At 33.7% G+C, this 21,713-nt stretch overlaps 1 protein-coding gene across 1 annotated transcript in view; it reads left to right on the top strand.

Moving 5' to 3' along the window:
- The window catches only part of LOC114334545 (aminopeptidase N), an 85,914-nt gene that overhangs the window by 18,398 nt on the left and 45,803 nt on the right, over positions 1–21,713 (top strand). The window contains exons 4-6 of the mRNA XM_028284610.2: positions 1,203–1,386; positions 5,077–5,239; positions 12,615–12,696. Coding sequence (XP_028140411.1) covers positions 1,203–1,386; positions 5,077–5,239; positions 12,615–12,696 — 429 coding nt within the window. The remainder of the gene's footprint in view (positions 1–1,202; positions 1,387–5,076; positions 5,240–12,614; positions 12,697–21,713) is intronic.

Here is a 21,713-nt window from a genome sequence, read left to right as displayed (position 1 = left end):
ATTGAGGAAATAGGCACGGGCCTAAAACGGACGAAATAAAAATTTATCTATTCATGAGAAACAAACGCTTCTGCCTATGACTGTTAACAAAATGTTAGTGATTCGAAAATGTTAGTGATTTTCGCACCGTTACAATATAAATCGATAAATATGTACTATACGATATGTATCGTATACATAAAAATCGCACTTTGTGCAGCATTCCTTTTTATATTTTTAATTACCCTAAATACATAACCAATAAAATCATTCCATTCCTCCATTCCAGGTAATAACAATATTACTAAATATACTCACAAATACTTACAAATTAAAAAGCTATTAAAAGGTAATTAGAAAGATTACAATGCCCGGGACTCAATTCGGCAATCTAAATATTTTGACCCTTCTCAATTCAGGTATACGGGACTCAATTTACCTATGCCCCCTCCCCCCAAATTCCTGAGACCAATAACGTACAACGAATGGATTATGTATCCTGTGAATTGTGGAAAAGCACTTATCTGCAGACAAAATATTCTTCAAAAAAATGTTTGACATATGTTCAATTTATCACATGTCAAAAATATTATTATATTGTTTACTGTGTTAAATTTCTTATTACAACCCTTAACTTTAAATAAGTACAAAGCCAACCCTGTCCTGTCCAGCACCACCTAGTTCATCCCCACTAAATTCCATCCCTTCCAATAGACAATATTTGGACAATTTGTGATGGAGAAAAATTCTCTTCACCTACACCCGTCGAAGGGTGTGCTTCTCTCTCGTACCTCTCGCCACACGTGAAGGTGCAACCTTTTTTCTCTACGACCTTTCGAAGGGTCAACGCGGGTACCGATCATCGCTTGACGGTACATCCTTTCTTTTGGGCTGAAAAGAACAGTCAAAAGTCGTGCACGAACAGTTAATTCGGGAGTGAGGCCATACACGATTTCGCAACAGTCAAAACGCGAGGCACGTGGAACGGGAACAGTCAACTCGTGTGTGACCGGCTTCAGTGTTCGGAACAAGGTCTCACAGCTTGGTAAGACTCTTTATTTACATGTCAATATTGTCTGTATAACACCTTTATACTCCCACTTGAACCAGTAAACTAGAAATCCTAACTACAGTCCACAATCATACCCTCTGAGAGTATATGCATACTCTCGCATATGTAGAAGTTATCGTACAACCTATACAATTTCTTTTAAAACTTACAGGGAATACTCACTTATCTGGAACAATGAACAAACATCAAGAGCTTTAAGGCAAAGTTTACTTTCCATAGTCGCTCATGAATTTGCACATAACTGGTTCGGAAATCTGGTTACTACAAAATGGTGGGATACCACTTTCTTGAACGAAGGATTCGCGAGGTATTTCCAATACTTCATTTTGACAAAAGTAAGTAAATAAAACTGAAAGACAGCTTATGTTTCATTACGGTTCAGATATGATCAATCATCCCCTTACGTACGTTTCAGTCTCCCCAGACTTCATCAGTGGGGCTTTTTGATCAGCTATCACCTGATATTACATTACATTATATTAAAAAACTAGTGAATAAATAAATTGAAGAGTTGATTTTAAACTATTTATGGAATTAACAGTTTTTCTTCTTTTTTGGCTCTACAACTTTAAGTAAGTCTTGAATGCGTTTACTATTTCCCTCCACTCTTGCCGATCTTGTGCAATATTCTCTCATTGTTGTACTCTCATCTTATCTACATAGACCTACATACACTTGTTAGTGCATCCTTCCATCTTTTTCTTGGGCGTCCAACGGACCTTCTTTCATCGGGACTTTTCCAGAAGGTTGTATTTAAAAAAAAAAAATAAATGATGGTTGTGCTTGTTTTCGATTCAAAGGGATGCACACCCGCTGGACAGGCTGTTTCTACCATTGCAGGCGTCATCAGCAGCGTTCGTTAGCGTGCACTCCTCTGAATCGAAAAATAGCTGGACCATCAATTTAAAGGGAATCTGAAAGATAATTCAAAATCCCCATTAGGACGCGATACAGCGACATCTCTTAACAAATTGAAGAGTCTCAGATGCAGAATCCACCAAAAATGGTAAATAGTAATTTAAATCTGAGACTATTCGTTTTGAAAGCTCTTTCTGGTACATCCTTAATCTGCGACTTTTTCAATTAATAAGACCGCAGACGACGAATATAGAAAACGAAAAGGAAACGATCACATTCCGCTTTCATTCGTCTAGGAAAAAAGGACAGAAGAGGAACTTTCAGTACTCAAATCCGAGTAAAGATAGAAAAATAATAAATGATGGTTTTGCTTGTTTTCGATTCAAAGGGATGCACACCCGCTGGACAGGCTGTTTCTACCATTGCAGGCGTCATCAGCAGCGTTCGTTAGCGTGCACTCCTCTGAATCGAAAAATAGCTGGACCATCAATTTAAAGGGAATCTGAAAGATAATTCAAAATCCCCTTTAGGACGCGATACAGCGACATCTCTTAACAAATTGAAGAGTCTCAGATGCAGAATCCACCAAAAATGGTAAATAGTAATTTAAATCTCAGACTATTCGTTTTGAAAGTTCTTTCTGGTACATCCTTAATCTGCGAATTTTCAATTAATAAGACCGCAGACGACGAATATAGAAAACGAAAAGGAGTCGCAGATTAAGGATGTACCAGAAAGAACTTTCAAAACGAATAGTCTCTGATTTAAATTACTATTTACCATTTTTGGTGGATTCTGCATCTGAGACTCTTCAATTTGTTAAGAGATGTCGCTGTATCGCGCTCTAATATGGGATTTTGAATTATCTTTCAGATTCCCTTTAAATTGATGGTCCAGCTATTTTTCGATTCAGAGGAGTGCACGCTAACGAACGCTGCTGATGACGCCTGCAATGGTAGAAACAGCCTGTCCAGCGGGTGTGCATCCCTCTGAATCGAAAACAAGCAAAACCATCATTTATTATTTTTCTATCTTTACTCGGATTTGAGTACTGAAAGTTCCTCTTCTGTCCTTTTTTCCTAGACGAATGAAAGCGGAATGTGATCGTTTCCTTTTCGTTTTCTATATTCGTCGTCTGTGGTCTTATTAATTAAAAAAGTCGCAGATTAAGGATGTACCAGAAAGAACTTTCAAAACGAATAGTCTCAGATTTAAATTACTATTTACCATTTTTGGTGGATTCTACATCTGAGACTCTTCAATTTGAGGTTGTATTTAGTTGTCTTTCATCATTCGATCTCAGTACATGTCCTGGCCATATTATACTATTTGCCTTGATGTATATTGTCATGTCCATAGAGTGTTTGGAGTTCCTGGTTATGTCTTCGTCTCCATTCTTCTGATAGTTCGTCTATGCAAGGCCCACAGTTTTTCATTTATGGGGTCTATTATTCGTTTCGGGATGATCCTCGCAATTATTTTACCAGCAACACTTAATAGGATGAATACTGTCCAATTTTCACAGAAATCGAAGTTTCCTTTATTTCTTCTTCTTCATGTTATTATTATCCCGGTTATTTATAGCGTTCTTTGCCTTCCGGTTCCCAGTTTCCAGCTTCGTCGGTCGTTCCATTCGCCAGGGAGAAGATTCCTTTCCGACATTGCCTTCTGAATGCCGCCTAGCCATGATTGTTTCGGCCTTCCTCTCTTCCATCTTTCCCTTGGCGTCCATTTTAGAATTTGTTTTGGCAGTCTATCGTCGTTCATTCTTTCTACATGGCCATACCAGATCAGTTGTCTCCTTTGAATTTCGTCTATGATGGTTCACTTGACTCCCATTATATTTCTGATTTGGTCATTTTGTATTCTTTCAAGCCTTGATTTTCTAGTCGATCTTCTCCAGCCATCTTCTTCATGTACCCTCTCAAAACCTTGGTTACCATCACAGCTATCTTAATTTTATTCACTGCTACCCTAAATAGCATGCTTGTATCAATATCATTCGAATCTCCTGGATCTGCGTTTGCCTGCTATGTTCCCTTGCATAATATTTTGTAGCAACCTATATTTGGGACCTACCATTATATGTCCGAAGTACTCCAGCTTTCTCTTCTCGATGCTTTTATAATATAAGTAGTCTTGCTGAGACGTTCTAGTATTGTGGAGTTTCGAATCTTCTCCACTCAAGAAACTTTTAATATTCTTCTATAGCACCACATTTCGAAAGCCTCAAAGCGATTTAGATCGATTTTATTCACAGTCCAGGACTCGACACCATAAAGTAAGACCGAGAACGCTAGAAGCGAAGTAGGCGGATCCTCAATGCCAATTTTAGGTCTCTGTTACATGACACCTTGGACATCCTTATAAAAGCGGCTCTGGCCTGCTTTATCCTAGATCTAATTTCGCCGTGACTTTCTGCGTTACAATTTAATTGATATCCAAGGTAAACAATTTGATCAACTTGCTCAAGTTTGGTATTATTTACATATATAGACGGTTTTATATGCTGTTGTTTACTTATTACGAGTATTTTGTTTTTCCGTATGTTCAGATCCAGACCTGCTTCCTTACAACTCTCAACGACACTATCAAGTAATGTTTGCAGATCTTATTGAGCAGAAGCTAAGAGTACTGTGTCGTCCGCATATAGCAAATTATTGATGACTTCACCGTTCACCATTATTCCATCTTGTTTTTCAGAAAGTGGATTTCTGAAAATTCTTTCGGAGTAAACGTTGGCAAGCAGGGGCGACAAGAGGCATCCCTGTCGTGTACTACTCTTTTGCAAATTTCGCAAATGTTCGCAAATTTGCAAATATGCGAACGTCTCTGCCGTCCAAGCCAATGTCTTGTTCTTGTAGTTGAACTTGCTTCCTTTCTTTGGTAATTTTATTATCATTTCTTCTTTCCATTCCATATGTATATTTTCATCAATCCATATATTTTTCAGTCATAGGTAAAACATATCCACTGACAGGGTTAAGTGCGCCTTTATGGCCATCTGATTTAGATGACAAAAAATAGACACCACTCTCTGTTTTTGAACTACATTGTGTTCACGGCATATCAAAAAAGACAAAGTATGCCATATAACTTCAGCGCATAGTATTCCACTCACTATTTCATTGATTTATAAAATGTAATGGCTTTTTTATTTATTTTAGATTACTGATTTAAGTGACTTTCAAATGGATAAACAATTTATAGTTGAACAACAACAAACAGCATTTATAGAAGATGCGTCCCCTCTTTCTCGCTCACTTACGTCCGAAGCATGGACACCGGCTGAAATAAGCAACAAATTTAATACAATATCTTATAACAAAGGTAAGGACATTATAATTAGTAAGTAGCAATTAGAAATATATGCATGGTAATAGTAAAAATAATCTGCAAATTATCTACTTCTTCTTCTTTAAGTTCCATCTTCTATCGAAGGTTGGAAATAATCATGGCTATGTAGACCGTGTTGACTGCCGCTTTAAATATTTCTGCACTACTGCATTCGAACCATTCCCGTAAGTTCTTAAGCCAGGATGTTCTTCGTCTTCCCACATTTCGCTTTCCTCGGATTTTGTCTTGCATAATAAGTTGTAATAATGATAATTTTTCCTCTCTCATCACATGTCCCAAGTACTCAAGTTTTCGTCTTTTGATGGTTAGTATTATTTCCGGTTGATTTCCTATCCTTCTAGTTACTTCCACGTTCGACATTTTTTGAATCCATGATATTCGTAGGATTCTTCTATAACACCAAAATTCAAAGGCGGCCAACTTATTCAAATGGACTTGTTTCAATGTCCACGCTTCCAAGCCATAAATTATCTACACTCAAAATGAATCAACATTATATGTTAAAAGAAATAGACACATTTAAATACTTTGGGATAGTAACGCACAGAAATAACGAAAGAACACAAATACCACAATTAATACTACACGGTTATAAAGCACGATAAGCTTCTTCTTCAGATGCAAATCCACTAATAGTCCAAGTAATGAAGCTTAAAATAGGACAAAACCTCGCAATTTTTACAGAATGGATCGATTTGCTTGAAAATTTGAGAATAAGTAGTGGATAGTCGAAGGATCAGAATCTATATGATGCCGTAAGGCGCTTTTACCATGGGGGTGGTTGTAACCCCATCTCGGGGGTGGAAATTTTTTATTTTATTTTGACCGCAAAAGTTAATAAAAACATTCATTCTAAGCAAAAAACGTTTTATACATTTTTTTGATAAAATTAATAGTTTTAGATTTATTCGCTATGGAAAGTGTTAGTTTTATATCGAAAAAATCAATGTTTTTAATCAGTTTTCTGCTAATAACTCAAAAAGTTTTCGTTTTATGAAAACAACTTTGCCTAACAAAAATGTACCTTTTGAAGAAATTAACAAAAAAGTTTTTTTATTTTCTTTAAGGCCAATAGTAATCGAGATATACTTTATTATATGTTAGCTCTTCTTCGTCAGATGCTAAATATTGTAGTTTCAAACTTAAAAGACGGGAAAACTGTGCATTTTCGAGGATAACTTGTTGAAACTAATTTAAAGTATTTAAAAATATTTATCTACGGAAATAAAAAAGTCTCTAGCTCAAAAATTAAGTGACTTATTATGAAAAGAATATCAGTCCCAATTTTTTTCAGCGAAAAAGTGATCGGAAACTTCCGCCTACTTACCACTCTAATTAAAATTAGTCATTGACCTTATTTGGTCTTGTATATTTATGTATTATTAATAGGTTCTAGAGGTTTGACCGGCTTAGAATGATTAGTTTTAAAAAAAAATGGAGTTAAAAGTGAATAACGAATTTTTGTACTTTGGTAAAAAATGTCTTTTTCTTCAGAATAGAAATATTAACATCAAAGATACGAAATAGCTATTTGTATAACAAGGGAGGAAAGTGTTACTTTTCCTCCCGAGAATGAAGTTTACTGCCCGACGCGTACCGGAGGGCAGTAATCATTCAAGGGAGGGAAAGGCACTTTACTCCCATGTTATACATATGGTTTTTCCACCTTCCTCAAATAACAAGTCATTTTTTCATTTTTACTTAATTTGTTTTATGTAACTAACCAACAAAATGTATTAGAACTGAAACTAACTAGTAGGAACAATATAACTGTCAACTGTCAAATATAAGTCAAATTATTAATGTAAACATTGTTAAATCAAAATAACAATTTAATGTTTTTTACCATTCTGCAAAATGCAGGGTGTTTTATAAATAAACATTAAAAAGTATAGATACTTATGTAATAGAAAATAGATATTATACAGGGCGTCAATAAGTTATATTTCATGAATGAAATACCATGACGTCAGTTTTACTTTTCCTCCCTAGGGAGGAAAAATATTTTCCTCCCTAAGTACAACTTTGCTCCCTACAATCAGGTCCGGAAAAGTATACTTTCGGTAGAGGTAGGTGGAAAAAATATTTAAATATAAAATTGTAGCTTATTTAATTTCCAAGAACGTAGTTCGCAAAAAATTTTTCTGTGGCAAAAATTGAGTGAACTATTGACAATTAAAACTTGTAATAACATGCAAAAACCACCTTTACCAACCCTTTTACAGTCACCTCTTTTTGCGACTGAGGATTTTAAAAGGATTTAATATTAATAGCCTTATAGGTCTTGTAGAAATCTACAAAATTGTTTTTTACCAAACTTTCTAGGATAAAAAATAAAAAAGTTACGGTTAAAAAATCAATATATTTTTTTGAAAAAAAAAAGGAGAAATCCAATTGGAAGCATAATAATGTAAGTTAGCAGTGTTTTTAGCCATTGGCCTTATTCATGCTTCTTTATTTATATATTAGTAATAGATTCCAGAAGTTTCACTGGCTGAGAATGATTATTTTTTTTGAAAACTGGAGTTAAAAGCAAATATCAAATTTTTTTAGGTTGGTAAAAAATGCCATTTTCTTCAGAATAGAAAGATTAGCAACAGAGATACGAATAAATATGAAATTGTAGGTTATTTAATTCCCAAGAACTTGGTTTGAAAAAAACTTTTCTACGGCAAAAATTGAGTGAATCGTAAATGAGTATAATATCAAAAAAAATTGACTTTTTCAATATAAAACTAACACTTTCGATAGCGAATAAATCGAAAACTATTAATTTTATCAAAAAAAGTATAGAACATATTTAGCTTAGAATGAACGTTTTTATCAACTTTTGGGGTCAAAATATAATAAAAAGTTTCCACCCCCGAGATGGGGTGGCAACCACCCCCATGATAAAAGCGCCTTTCGGCATCATATAGATTTTGATCCTTGGACTATCCACTACTTATTCTCAAATTTTCAAGCAAATCGATCCATTCTGTAAAAATTGCGAGGTGAAAAGCTTCGGTTCCTGGACTATAATGGATGTTAGTGATCACATTTTCTATCAACTCTCTGTTTCTTGCAATATGCATCAGAGATTGTATGTCGTTAATCCCTGTCCATTGCCTTGTGTTTCGGAGCCAGGACATTTTCTTGCCTCCCATTCCTCTCTAGCCTTCAATTTTACCCTCGATTATAAGTTGGGGGAACTGGTATTTTTCATTTCGAATGATGTGACCTAGATATGCCGTTTTTCTCTTCTTGATGATTTCGAAAAGTTAGCGTTCTTGGTTGATTTTTTTAAGGACATCTACATTTGTGACTTTTGTCGTCTATGGTATCTTTAGGATACTGCGATAAATCCCCATTTCAAAAGCTTCTAATCTGTTTATATCCCTCGTTTTGAGTATCCAGCCCTCTACACCATATAGCAGCATCTACCATACGTAGCACTTAGTAAACCTTGGTCACAGTTGAAGGCACTATAATCAAGTAAGAAGATATTAAAAGATACAAATTAAGTCCTGTTCTTCTTCTACTTCTTGTAGGACATGTAGGCATTGTTTATTATGTAATTCTAGCTCTTGTGCTTCTTTATAAAACCCCTTTCTAAACCACCCAACTGTCGCAACCGACAACGTTGGACCCGATGATTGGTTTGTGTAGGCTTGTTGGCACGACAAAAAAAGTTGTACCCGACACCGATGGTCAGGCTGACCGATCTGATTATACAACCGTGATATCTCAACAGCCCAACAGACTAACTGTAGTAATGGTCATAGGCGTAACCAGGGGGTGGTTTTGGGAGTTATAACCCCCCCTTTTGGATGTACTTTGTGCTCTATACGCTTAGCACCATTATTATTTTATACCGCCCAGAGACCTTCACGTAGATGTAACCCCCCTTAGGATCATCCTGGTTACACCTCTGGTAATGGTCGGTACGTCTGTAGCAACAGGGAAGGTTGGGGAGGTCAGCCGAACCGAAAAGCACGGTGAGGACGTGTGTATGTCATTTTAGCTATTACATTTCTTAAATTAATAGTTTTGTTGTCACGATATAAAGTTTAAAAACGTCTACACGCGCTCTGATCAAACCTTCTGACACGACAAAATTCCCTGACCATTCTTGTCGGTGTCAGCTCTACACACGTCCCGACCAAACTATCTGACAAAACATAATATTATTATTTTACTTACATTTTGTCTAAACGTAATGTGTATAAGCGGTATTTTTTAATTTCTAACGTCTTAATTGAGAGTACAAAAAGCGCAACGTTTTAAAATATGTATAGCTTGAAGTAGTAAATTCTCATAGTTAATACGTCATTTGTGTATAAATAGATTATTAAATTTTTTCTACTACCGTTTAATAATATTATTAATATTATTCGCTATTTTTGAATAGATAATAACACCCATTACTTTACCCGTGAGTAATATTTCATTACTCACGGGCTGAAGTTACTCACGGGTCATTACTCACGGGTTGAAGTTAGATTCAAGTGGGGCATGGCACTTTTAATATACCTATTAGCAAATAAAATTACTTAAACTTGTTTATTTAATAAAATAATCATTGTAATTTATATCAACAATTAAATTTGAAAAATATTTAAAGACTTTTTAACTGTAGCAATGGTTTAGTTTAGTATATTGTTTACGTATAAATTTCAACATTTGACTTTTAAGATTGACGGTATTAAAAGGTAAATATATAAACAATCGGTATTAATTCCGTAAAAGGACTTACGGATATGAAATTTATATCAATGAATTCTCTTTTACTTACTGTTGATTGTAAAATAGATTTTTATGGAGCTCACACGTTATTTTGCATGTAATTGCCTTAAAATATGTCTTATTTTTAAAAGCCACCGCCATTCCATGACAATAATGACAACTGTTTACTGTTTCATTGTTTCATAAGCTCAAGTAGGGTAATTCTAACAGTGTTGCCATAGTTATATAAAATATGTTTTTTATGAAAAATAAAATCTTTCGATTTTAAATAATGTTAGTAATTGATAATTATATTTTTCTACTAATCCAAATAAAAAAGGTCGTAGAAAAAGAATGAAAAAGTATGAATTACGACACCCGCCTACGGCTCGTGTCGCAAACTTCATCATCGTGAGTAATAGCCATTATTATATGCTCGTTGAATAATATACTAATATAGTCCAGGAACCGAAGCTTTTCACCTCGCAATTTTTACAGAATGGATCGATTTGCTTAAAAAATCTATATGATGCCGAAAAGCGCTTTTACCATGGGAGTGGTTGCCACCCCATCTCGGGGGTGGAAACTTTTTATTATATTTTGACAATAAAAGTTGATAAAAACATTCATTCTAAGCAAAAAATGTTCTATAAAGTTAGTTTTACAGTGTTAATTTACAGTGAAAGTGTTAGTTTTACATATATCGAAAAAATCAATGTTTTTCGATATAGTCGTTTACGATTCACTCAATTTTTGCAGTAGAAAATTTTTTTTCAAAGCAAGTTCTTGGGAATTAACTAACCTACAATTTCGTATTTAAACATTTTTTCGTATCTCTGATGCTAATCTTTCTATTCTGAAGAAAATGGCATTTTTTACCAAACTACAAAAATTCGATATTCGCTTTTAACTCCAGTTTTTAAAAACTAATCATTCTAAGCCAGTCAAACTTCTAGAATCTATTAACAATACATAAATAAAGAAGAATGAGTAAGGCCAATGACTAAAAACACCGCTACTTGCATTATTCTGCTTCCAATTGGATGTCTCCTTTTTTTTTCAAAAAAATATATTGATTTTTTAACCGCAACTTTTTTATTTTTTATCTTAGAAAGTTTGGTGAAAAAGAATTGTGTAGGTTTTACAAAGCTTATTAATATTAAATCTTTTAAAAATCCTCAGTCGCAAAAAGAGGTGACTTCGAAAGGGTTGGCAAAGGTGGTTTTTGCATGTTATTAAAAGTTTTAATTGTCAATAGCTTACTTAATTTTTGCCGTAAAAAAAAATTGTGCAAACCAGTTTCTTGGAAATTAAATAAGCTACAATTTCAGATTTAAACATTTTTTCGTATCTCTGATGCCAATCTTTCTATTCTGAAGAAAAGGCCATTTTTTTCCAAACTACAAAAATTTGTTATTTGCTTTTAACTCCTTTTTTTTAAAGCTAATTATTCTAAGCCGGTCAAACTTCTAAAACCTATTAATAATAAATAAGTAAAGAAGACCAAATAAGGTCAATGACTAATTTTAATTAGGCTGGTGATTAGGGGGTTGCTTCCGATAACTTTTTCGCTGAAAAAAATAGGGACTGACATTCTTTTCATTACAAGTCACTTAATTTTTGAGCTAGAGACTTTTTTTATTTCTGGAGATAGATATTTTTAAATACTTTAAATTAGTTTGAACAAGTTATCCTCGAAAAATGCATAGTTTCCCCGTCTTTTGACATTGAAACTACAATATTTAGCATTTGACGAAGAAGAGCTAACATATAATAAAATATAGCTCGATTACTATTGGTCTTACAGAAAATTAATAAAAACGGTTTTGTTTATTTTTTCAAAGCTGCATTTTTATTTAGTAAAGTTGTTTTGATAAAGCGAAAACTTTTGGAGTTGTTAGCAGAAAACTAATTAAAAACATTGTGTTTTTTTTCGGTATAATACTTTCGATAGCCAATAAATCGAAAACTGTTAATTTTATCAAAAAAATGTGTAAAACGTTTTTTTCTTAGAATGAACGTTTTTACCAATCTTTGCGGTCAAAATTTAATAAAAAATGTCCACATCCGGGATGGGGTGGCAACCACAGGGCAATTTAGGGCAAGGTTTAGGGCAATCAATTACATTTAATAGTCTCTTGACGAATGAGAGGGCGAATAGTAACCCGTGCGTTTATTTATAGTTGGGAATATGCTATATGAATGCACTTTAGATTTTGATACTTGGACTATCCACTACTTATTCTCAAATTTTCAAGCAAATCGATCCATTCTGTACTTGGACTACTTCATTACTTGGACTAGTATAGCCTCGACTGTCAGGATATTGGAATAAAGACCACCCGACCAAATCCGTCAGGATGACTCATTTTTGTCGTGCGACAAGCCTACACACGCTCCAACAGTCAGACCCAACTTTATCAGCTCCGACAGACAGGTAGTTTGGTAAGGACGTGTGTAGACGTTTTTAGATTTACAAAAAATTGTAAATAGCACTTGAATTACTACTATTAAGGATAAGTTTACAAAAAACTTACAAAACAAAATGATATTTATATTTGTTTATCAATAATTTCTTTATACGTTATAATATAAATCCTTATCCTTAATATATTATTATATTGTTCTACAAATATATTTTTAGGTGCATGTGTCTTTAGAATGATAGAGAACTTGATTGGTTCTGTTGCTTTTCAGACAGCTTTGCAAAAATATCTAAATGCTACGTAAGTTTTTTCAAATTTTTGTTTTTATTTGTTCTGTTGTTATTGTTGTTGTTTTGTTTGGTTTCACTCGATTTGCACATATCCAGCGCTTCCCAACTTTGATCTTAGTTTAGTCTACATGTTTATACAGGGTTAGGCAGATAAAGGGCCTATTAGAAATATCTCGAGAACTAAAGCTAAGAGAATCTGGAAAATTGGAATACAGGGGTTTTGAGGTATGAACTATTTAATGAAAATATTTTCTTCTCTTTGCTACTTCCGGTTATACCGGAAGTTGATTGTAACTTCGTTTTTTTAAATAGGACACCCTATATATTTTTACATTTTTTGATTCTCCTCGATTTCTTCTTTCTTAAAATATAAGGTTTTGTAATATTATACAGGGTAGGTTAAAAGATAATTACGTTTTCTTATTAATTTCATAGCAACATTAACACCCTGTAGGATTGTAGTAGATTGGTATAATAAACTCTATGAATGTTCAAATGATTTTTAATATAGTCTACTATTGTTAAGAGTTATTGGTATAGTTAAACTTTTCATTTTAGTATACAGGGTTGGTCGAAACTCGGAATGAGTATTTTCTGAGTTTTCTTAAATGGAACACCCTGTATTTTAGTATTGCAATGAAATGTTATTTTATGGTACTTTTTAATTTCGTAAGCATTCTCTATACCTAACTTCTTTAATTTGTGAGTTATTGGTGATTAAAGCCAAACATTAATTGCAACACAAAATAGGTGAAATTGTAATAGGTTGGCCGTGAAAATATTCAGTCACAAATAATTTTTTGGAAATAAATACATATTAATCTATACTGATACTTAAAATTGCCAATAGTGGTTGAGGTATCAAAATACCATCGAAGTTAAGATTGTTGGTGCGATTAACAATTAAGCACAAACTAAAGCAGTTAGGTATAGGGAATGCTTAAGAAGTAAAAAGCACCATGAAATATAATTTCATTACAATACTAAAATATAGGGTGTTCCATTTAAGAAAACTCAGAAAATACTCATTCCGAGTTTCGACCCACCCTGTATACTAAAATTAAAAATTTAGCTACACTAATAATTGTTAACAATAGTAGACTATATTAAAAATCATTTGAACATAAATAGAGTTTATCTAGAGTCAAACTACTACAATCCTACAGGGTGGGAATATTGCTACGAAATTAATAAGAAAACGTAATTATCTTTTAACCTACCCTGTATATTATTACAAAACCTTATATTTTAAGAAAGAAGAAATCGAGGAGAATCAAAAATGTAAAAATATACAGGGTGTCCCATTTAAAAAAACGAAGTTATAAGCAACTTCCGGTATAACCGGAAGTACCAAATAGATGAAAATATTTTCATTAAATAGATCAGTCTTCAAAACCCCCTTATTCCAATTTTCATAATTCAATTGTCTTTAGTTCTCGAGATATTTCTAATAGGCCCTTTATCTGCCTCACCCTATATATTATGGTCCTTCTCAGAGGCATTTTTCAGTGCGTCACAAGTGACTGAAAAAAGGTAAGTCCGTGATAATACCAATGAACTGTCAATACGGATGGAATAGGCACGAAGACAATTAATGCAGCCACGATACAAGAGAGAGGTCCTAGAGAGAGACAGACAAGGTGCTGGAAACTTTGACAGGCCGTGTAATTTGAGTTGCCTATATCAACTTAAATCGGGGAAATATAAAAGTAAAATTCTAAAGTAACATAAAAACATAATCAAGGACTTCTTCACTTTATATAAAACAGTCACTAATTTAGTATTTAAATAGTTTTAAAATTATTTAACTCCCAAATACTTTAGGAAAGTAGGTATTTGTTTTGATAAATACAAATAACAATTCTGAAAAGTATTTAAACTGATTTAAACACCAAGTATGGTACTCTGTACTCTATTTACTCTGTAAATACAAAAAAGTATTTAAATTTTGAAATATGTACTGCCAATCAGCCCTGAAAGTTAAAATATGAGGTCCATTCAACGAACGGTTATACGGATTCAATCGGGTCCATTTATATAGGCAACTCAAATTACACGGCCCTCCAGCACCTTGTCTGTCTCTCTCTAAAACCTCTTTCTTGTATGTTGGTGGCAATCTCGCTTCACTATTTGAATGGGACAGGGCCATTCCATCCGTATTGACAGTTCATTGGATAATACACATTTATAAAATTTATTCTAACATGACATTTACGTTAAATGTGACAGTTGTCAGAATTGTAATCAGCCAAATATGAAAAGAATAGAAACAGACTGTTTGACTTGTACACACTTCTATATAAATTAAAACGAGAACTGGTGTATGTTTTCAAAAGACTGATAGTGTGTAAATAAATTTATTAAAATCAGCTAAGTACTTTCAGCATTTTTAAAGCCATCATCAGAGCTATCGTCTTATAATTGTAACTACCTCAAATGAAGAGAAAACTTCGAACAAACACATTCTAATATTAAAATTAACCCAGGGATCTAACCACTGGTTAGGGTAAAAACCCTTAAATGCATAAAATAATCACATTTAATGTGTTTTTAAAAAATGGCTACCATTTTTACAATCAACAACTAGTGACGTAGCTGACAGGAGGGCCCAAAAGGTGGGGGGCTGACCTCAGGAGAGGCCCCTTAAAGCCTTCAAGCTTAATACTTCTACTTTCTTTAAATAGGGGACCAAAACATATTTTCCTAATAAACATCAAAATAGAGAATTAAGGAAGTAATAAAGCGGGTACCCTTACTCGTTCCGGGTGCAATTTAGCGTTTCGTGGACATGCTGGTAGTTTAGATGGAAGTGAATCCCAAAAAGGTAATTTTAATTGGTGGTTCTTTTACTAGATAAATATGATACTATTCTAGCTAAATTAATCAATAAAAACAATAACTTAAAAACAGATTACTTGAGCCCTCAAATACAAAACGAAGTTATTGCTGGCTCAAGACACTGAATACAAATTCATTAATTTAATTAGAAAAGGTTGTTTTTATTCAATAATTCTTGACACCACTCAAGATATTTCAAAATATGATCAGCTTAGTTTTATTTTCCGGTATGTAAAAATAACTTGCGATGAAAATAATTTACCTTTCAAAGCAGAAGTTGTTGAAAGTTTTTTGGCATTTATTCGCATATTACACGGCCCGGATGTTCCTAAAAACGAGTTTTCGTCTGCCGAGCGCATGACGTCACTCACAGAGTAATCGCTGGCGAGATATAAGGAAACCAATATAAATAACGTCAAACTTCTCTTATTTTATTCAAATTACAAAAGGTAAAAATCTGAAATTTACACAGAAGTTACTATATATGTAAATACAACTTTTTGTCCAAGAAATTTTAAAATAATTACCCACAAATTAAAATTAAAAAAGGTATTTAAAAGACCAAATAAATTTGTATAAGTAACTTAAAAACTAAACAAGTACATAATTACAAAATATGTTCGAGCATTATTTTAAATATTTAGTTAGGTTTGAATAGAGAACATGAAATAAATAAGTGCTGTTTTCGAATTAACGTTTGTATAAATAAAAGTTTTATTCCTACACTTATTACTAAACTTAGGCAAGTATGCTAATAAAAACGTATGAAATATGCGCATATACAATAGTTTAAATAAAATATGCATGTTGTTTTCACCCAATTTTGAAAAAATGTGAAAACGTTGAATTATTTACGTATGTCTGTCCGTAAGTCCGTCCGTAGACACAATTCTTCCGTCATTATACCAGGTAGAATGACAAGTGAGGTGTCGAATGAAAGCTTATATTATAAGGATGGTACTAAAGGTGAGAAATTTGACCTAGGACTTCCGGTTTTCGAGTTGCAACCGGAAGTACTGTTTTAAAGTCACCGGAATAGTACAAGCGATATATTATTCGATCCGCTTTAGCAAGACGAGAACAAATATATACTTCCGTTTTCATGACTGTCTGTCCGTCCATCCGTGAATATAACTCCTCCGTTACTAATACAGATAGAATGACAAATGAGATGTCGAATGAAAGCTTATAACCCAAGGATGGTGTTAAAGATAAGACATTTGACATCGGACTTCCGGTTTTAGAGTTGCAACCGGAAGTACCTACCGTTTTAAAGCGATATATTATTTGACGTGCCTTAGCAAAATGAGAATAAATGTAGAGATACTTTTGGTTATTATACCTATAATTTTCGGTTAAAAAGTTCTAACCGGAAGTGCCATATAATATAATCGCAGAAATAGTACCTGTGACATATCAATCAAATCGTATTGAAGAGTCGAGCTTGAATCTTTGAAAATTAAAATTTAAAAGAAAATTAGGTGTTGAAAATTCTGGGAAAATTCTTGTAACCTGAACGAGGTTACGAGACGGTTACTACAGTTTCCCAGAATTTTCAACACTTAGGTAATTTTCTTTTAACTTTTAATTTTCGCGATTTCCGGAATGGAAATCGAAACTCAAACGGTAGTATTTAAGAAATGTAATTTTCGTTACACCAACAATTGTGGCTCAATCCCATATACACATTATTAAGAGCTTTTTATTGTTTTCTAGGCCAAAATTTTTTTCCATTTTCTTTTGGTAGCTCTCTGGAGGGTAATTGATCTATTTAGTTCTTTTATGCGAATGAACATTCTTGTTCTAAAGAACAAGCGTTTTGCCTTTTCGGGGCATTGAATATCTACACTTTGCAACAAAAGACTTTTTATGAAATTTTCACCACATACTAATCCATCTTTATTATGTGCAGCAAAAAATACCCTGTTGAGACTCTCAATGGCATTCATGAATGCAGAAGATGGTTTTGACAAACCACCCTCGCTCAAATGATCTATCCACGTAAATGATGCACTCGACGAACTTTGCAATGATAAGTCGTTCTTAAATTTATGGCAAATGAATCCTGCCAGATCATTTAACTCCATTCTGTATCTTTTACAGTTAGAGCTCCATTTCCCGCCCCCTATGATTTCCCGGAAATCGGGAAATTTAAAAATGAAGAGAAGAAATTGGTTTTTAATTATTTTTCACTCTCTTTTTTTATTTTTCTATTTTATCTTCATTATTTTTCAATGCAATTAGTATTAAAACGTATAAATTTGATTAAATATTGAACATATTTAGAAACAGGAAAATTATAAATTTGTGTTTAATCTGAATTTTCGTTGTTTTTATTATTGAAATAAGTTTTAGGAAAACATAAATTGTTCAGTGTTTGATCTTTCCAGCTGATTCCTTTTTTGTACAGAAATTTGCTGAAATTATAAACACACGTTCGCTTTCTGTTGATGAAGGTCAGAAAGGTCTGATGTTTTTTAGTGCAGTGAGTAATTTTGTAAATGTCCGGTCAGCTGATTTGAATTGTCGTACAACGTGACCTCTTTTTTAATGACCGTTTAGAATTTTTCATCGCATTCTTCATAAACATAAATTTAATTAAAAATTAATATTTACGATATAATCCGGGACCCTTCAAAAATAATCAGATCTTTTGCATAAACAATAGAATGTTTAGGCTTTAAAAATGTAACTAAAAAATGAAATATTTTAAGTGGAATTTGTTTCAAGCTTCGGTCATATGTCGTATAATCCGTGTATAATATTAATATACGACATAATATGACGGAAGCTCACAACAAATAAGAAGTGTGGAAAAGTCCTATTTAAAACGAAATATTTAAAAAAACCTCAAAAAACACAATTAAACGAATTTATAAGCGAAAACGTATGTTAACTATATGTGTACTGCAAGCTAACTTTTAAAACAACTCTGTGAGTGACGTATTTCGCGCCAAGGAGGATCCGCCCACAAATGTGTACCATCCTATCTCTGGTTGAGTGTATCGTGATATTACACCTTTCCGTACACAACTGCAGAGGAAAGCGGTATGATGGGGCAAGCCCAGAGTTGCCAGATGCGATTTTCTAAATCCCCCACTTTTAAACCAAAATTCCCCCAAATTGAAGCTCAAATCCCCCAAATTTAAATTTTTGCCGCATTTTAATAGCTTTGTTCGCGGAGACAGTACATGACTAGTTTCTGACTCATACGCATGCGCAGTTCCGTTTTCAAGCCCTTAAAAACGGAACTGCGCATGCGAATCAGTCAGAAACCAGTCATGGACTGTCTCCGCAAACAAAGCTAATGAATTAATAGCAGTAGTAGTACGAGTAATACACGGTAGTACTCAAATGTAGAGAACAGTAAACCAAAATTATACTACTTATCAACAGAGGGCGCTGAAATAATTCATATGTTCTATCATCTTCGATTATATGAGAGTAGAATATACAGTTCTTTCTATGTACATTCACAAATTTAATGTACCATGAGCGTTAAAATTATCCATAATTCTTCCCCCAAAAATCCCCCAACCATTAATTCTTCCCCCAAAAAATCCCCCAACCATTTCTGCTTATAAAAATTCCCCCAGACGCTTTCAAATTACCCCAAAAATGGGGGGAAATACCCCAATCTGGCAACTCTGGGCAAGCCAGTGTTCCCAGATGACTTTTTTGAGGATCAGGAGGTGTCGCCACGAACGATCAGGAGATTTCAGGAGACTCGCTCGCATCAAAAATTGGTAGAATTCTGTAGTTTCAGTCTTTACGTTTATAGATTGGCAACTAGATGTCGCCACGAAAAATCAGTAGAATCAGTTGGTGGAGTATTTTTACGTTTATAGGTAGGCATGCAACTCTATAAAATCTGTAAGGGACGGCTGTGGCAACGCTAGATGGCGGCTAAAGCATAAAAATAAAAAAAAATGAAATAGGATAAAATTCTGAAAAATTCAAACTCCATACAAAACCGTTCTTGAATCGTTACGCGCATGCGCAATGACGAATAATGCTGCGCAGTAACACATTTTTCGTTACTGCGCATCCTCGTAATCATCCAAGAACGGTTTTGTATCGAGTTGGAACAAAACCAGATGATTTTCAGAATTTCATCACTTCATCAGGGGGTTTAAGGACGCCATCAGTAGATCAGTAGGCGAGGGTCGCCATCAGTAGGTCTCCTGAAATTTCAGGAGGTCTGAGAACACTGGGGCAAGCGTTATCAGTAGTGTATATTCAGCCGTACACAGGCGCATAACTGACATTGAAAAACAGCTTCTTATGTTCATTGTGCTTCCCATAATCCGAACCTAGTGTTGAAGAATGCCGTTGCTAGTGTAAAAGTTTTTTTTAGGACATAATTAAAAGAGTATGTTTTTTTAGTGCAAGTATTAAAAGATGGGATGCACTATGTATGTAATATTATGACTTTGGATTCATCGCATTTGCCAACACTTAAAAGGTTATTTAAAACCCGGTGGTCATCCAGACATGATGCCGTTATGGCTTTGCGACGAGCTTTCTGACAAGTAATGAAATATTTAAGAAAATTTCATTGCTATCTAAAAAACGATGAAAAATTAGAAGCGAATGCATTATTAGAATTATTTTTGTCGTTAACATTACTATATTCAATCTAAAATACATACTTAACTTTATTAATAGACCGGTCTAGTTAGACTCAAAAATAGGAGTGAGGCTACAATAATTACCATCAAACTGAAAATTGGCAGGATTGTTTAAAATACCATCATAAATGAAATCTAAAAAGTCCTCATAAATCCGACCCCTGCTAAAAAATTTACGCGGGGTCAAAAGTCACCAAATATGGTTTTTAGCGATTTTTAGCGAAACGGTAAGTTTTATCGTAAAATTAGTTCTAACAAAAAATGTAGGTTAGATAATTATCTATAAAAAATATCTTAATAGTTTTTTTCCTAAGAGCCACTGTTTTTGAGATACAACGATTCAAAGAGTTGAAGGACTTCTAATCGTCATAATATAATATGTATTAGTACACCAGGACCAGGTATATACATCACTAAAGCTATAATACAAGTAAACTATTATATCTATTAAATCGCATTGTGTGGGATAGCGAAGAAACATTCAACGTTATCTTAGATAAAAACGTTCAGTATGTACGGCGTCATTTTGGTCACAGAGTTACTGTCGTATTTGATGGCTATAATGATTTTACGAGAAATATTAAAGCTGCAGAACAACGTCGTAGAACTTCAGCAACATCTTCATCTTCTAATATTTTATTTGATCAATATATGACAGTATCTACCACTCAACAGAAATTTCTTACAAATACAACAAATCTCGGTTTATTTCGATGCTAAAAGATAAGTATATTGCTGAAAAAATATCGGTAAAACAAGCTAATAATGATGCTGACGTAATGATAATTGAAACAGCCATAGAGCAATTCAATTTAACAAATACAACTATTGTTGTAGGTGAAGATGTAGACTTGCTCGTATTACTCACTGGTAGAACTCTAATCGAAAAAACTATCTTTTTTTTTAAACCTGGAAAAGCTCAACACGAATCGAAAATATATATTTATCGAAAAGTTTATCTACTTTTGCAAAATGTCAAAATCATATACTATTTTTACACGCATTAACTGGCTGTGATACGACATCTGCATTTTTCAGGAGGGGTGAAACGACTGTTTTTAAAATGTTTAAAAAACAAGATTTACTTGAATGTGCTGAAGTTTTAAAAAAAAATAATTCAACTCCACAAGAAGTTATTTCCAATGGAATTAGCTTTCTTCTCTCTATGTATATATATGGGGCGCCTAAGAAAACTACGTGCTTAGATAAGTTTCGATATGCATGTTTTTTTTTAAAGTACTCGAAACAAAAAACAAGTGCAGTTATTTTGTCTTCCTCCAACCTCAGCGGCTGCTCATCAACTTCTTTTTCGGATATATTACCAAGTTCAAGTGTGGCTTGGTTATCAGCTAGATTCAAAAGACTGAGGATGGAAATTAGTCGACAGTTCATTAGACCCAATTCAAACTTTACTCCCCCATGCGCCGGAAAAACTCCTGAACACAATTTTTTGCAACTGTAAAAAGGGATGTAGCGCTAAATGTAGTTGCAAAAAAGTTTGACTGTTTTGTTCGGTAGCATGCACTAATTGTCAAAACCGGTCGTGCTCCAATGTTGA

The sequence above is a fragment of the Diabrotica virgifera genome, chromosome 7 (genome assembly GCF_917563875.1).
Source record: "Diabrotica virgifera virgifera chromosome 7, PGI_DIABVI_V3a".
Lineage (NCBI taxonomy): Eukaryota > Metazoa > Arthropoda > Insecta > Coleoptera > Chrysomelidae > Diabrotica > Diabrotica virgifera.
This window is presented reverse-complemented; position numbering and strand designations above follow the sequence as displayed.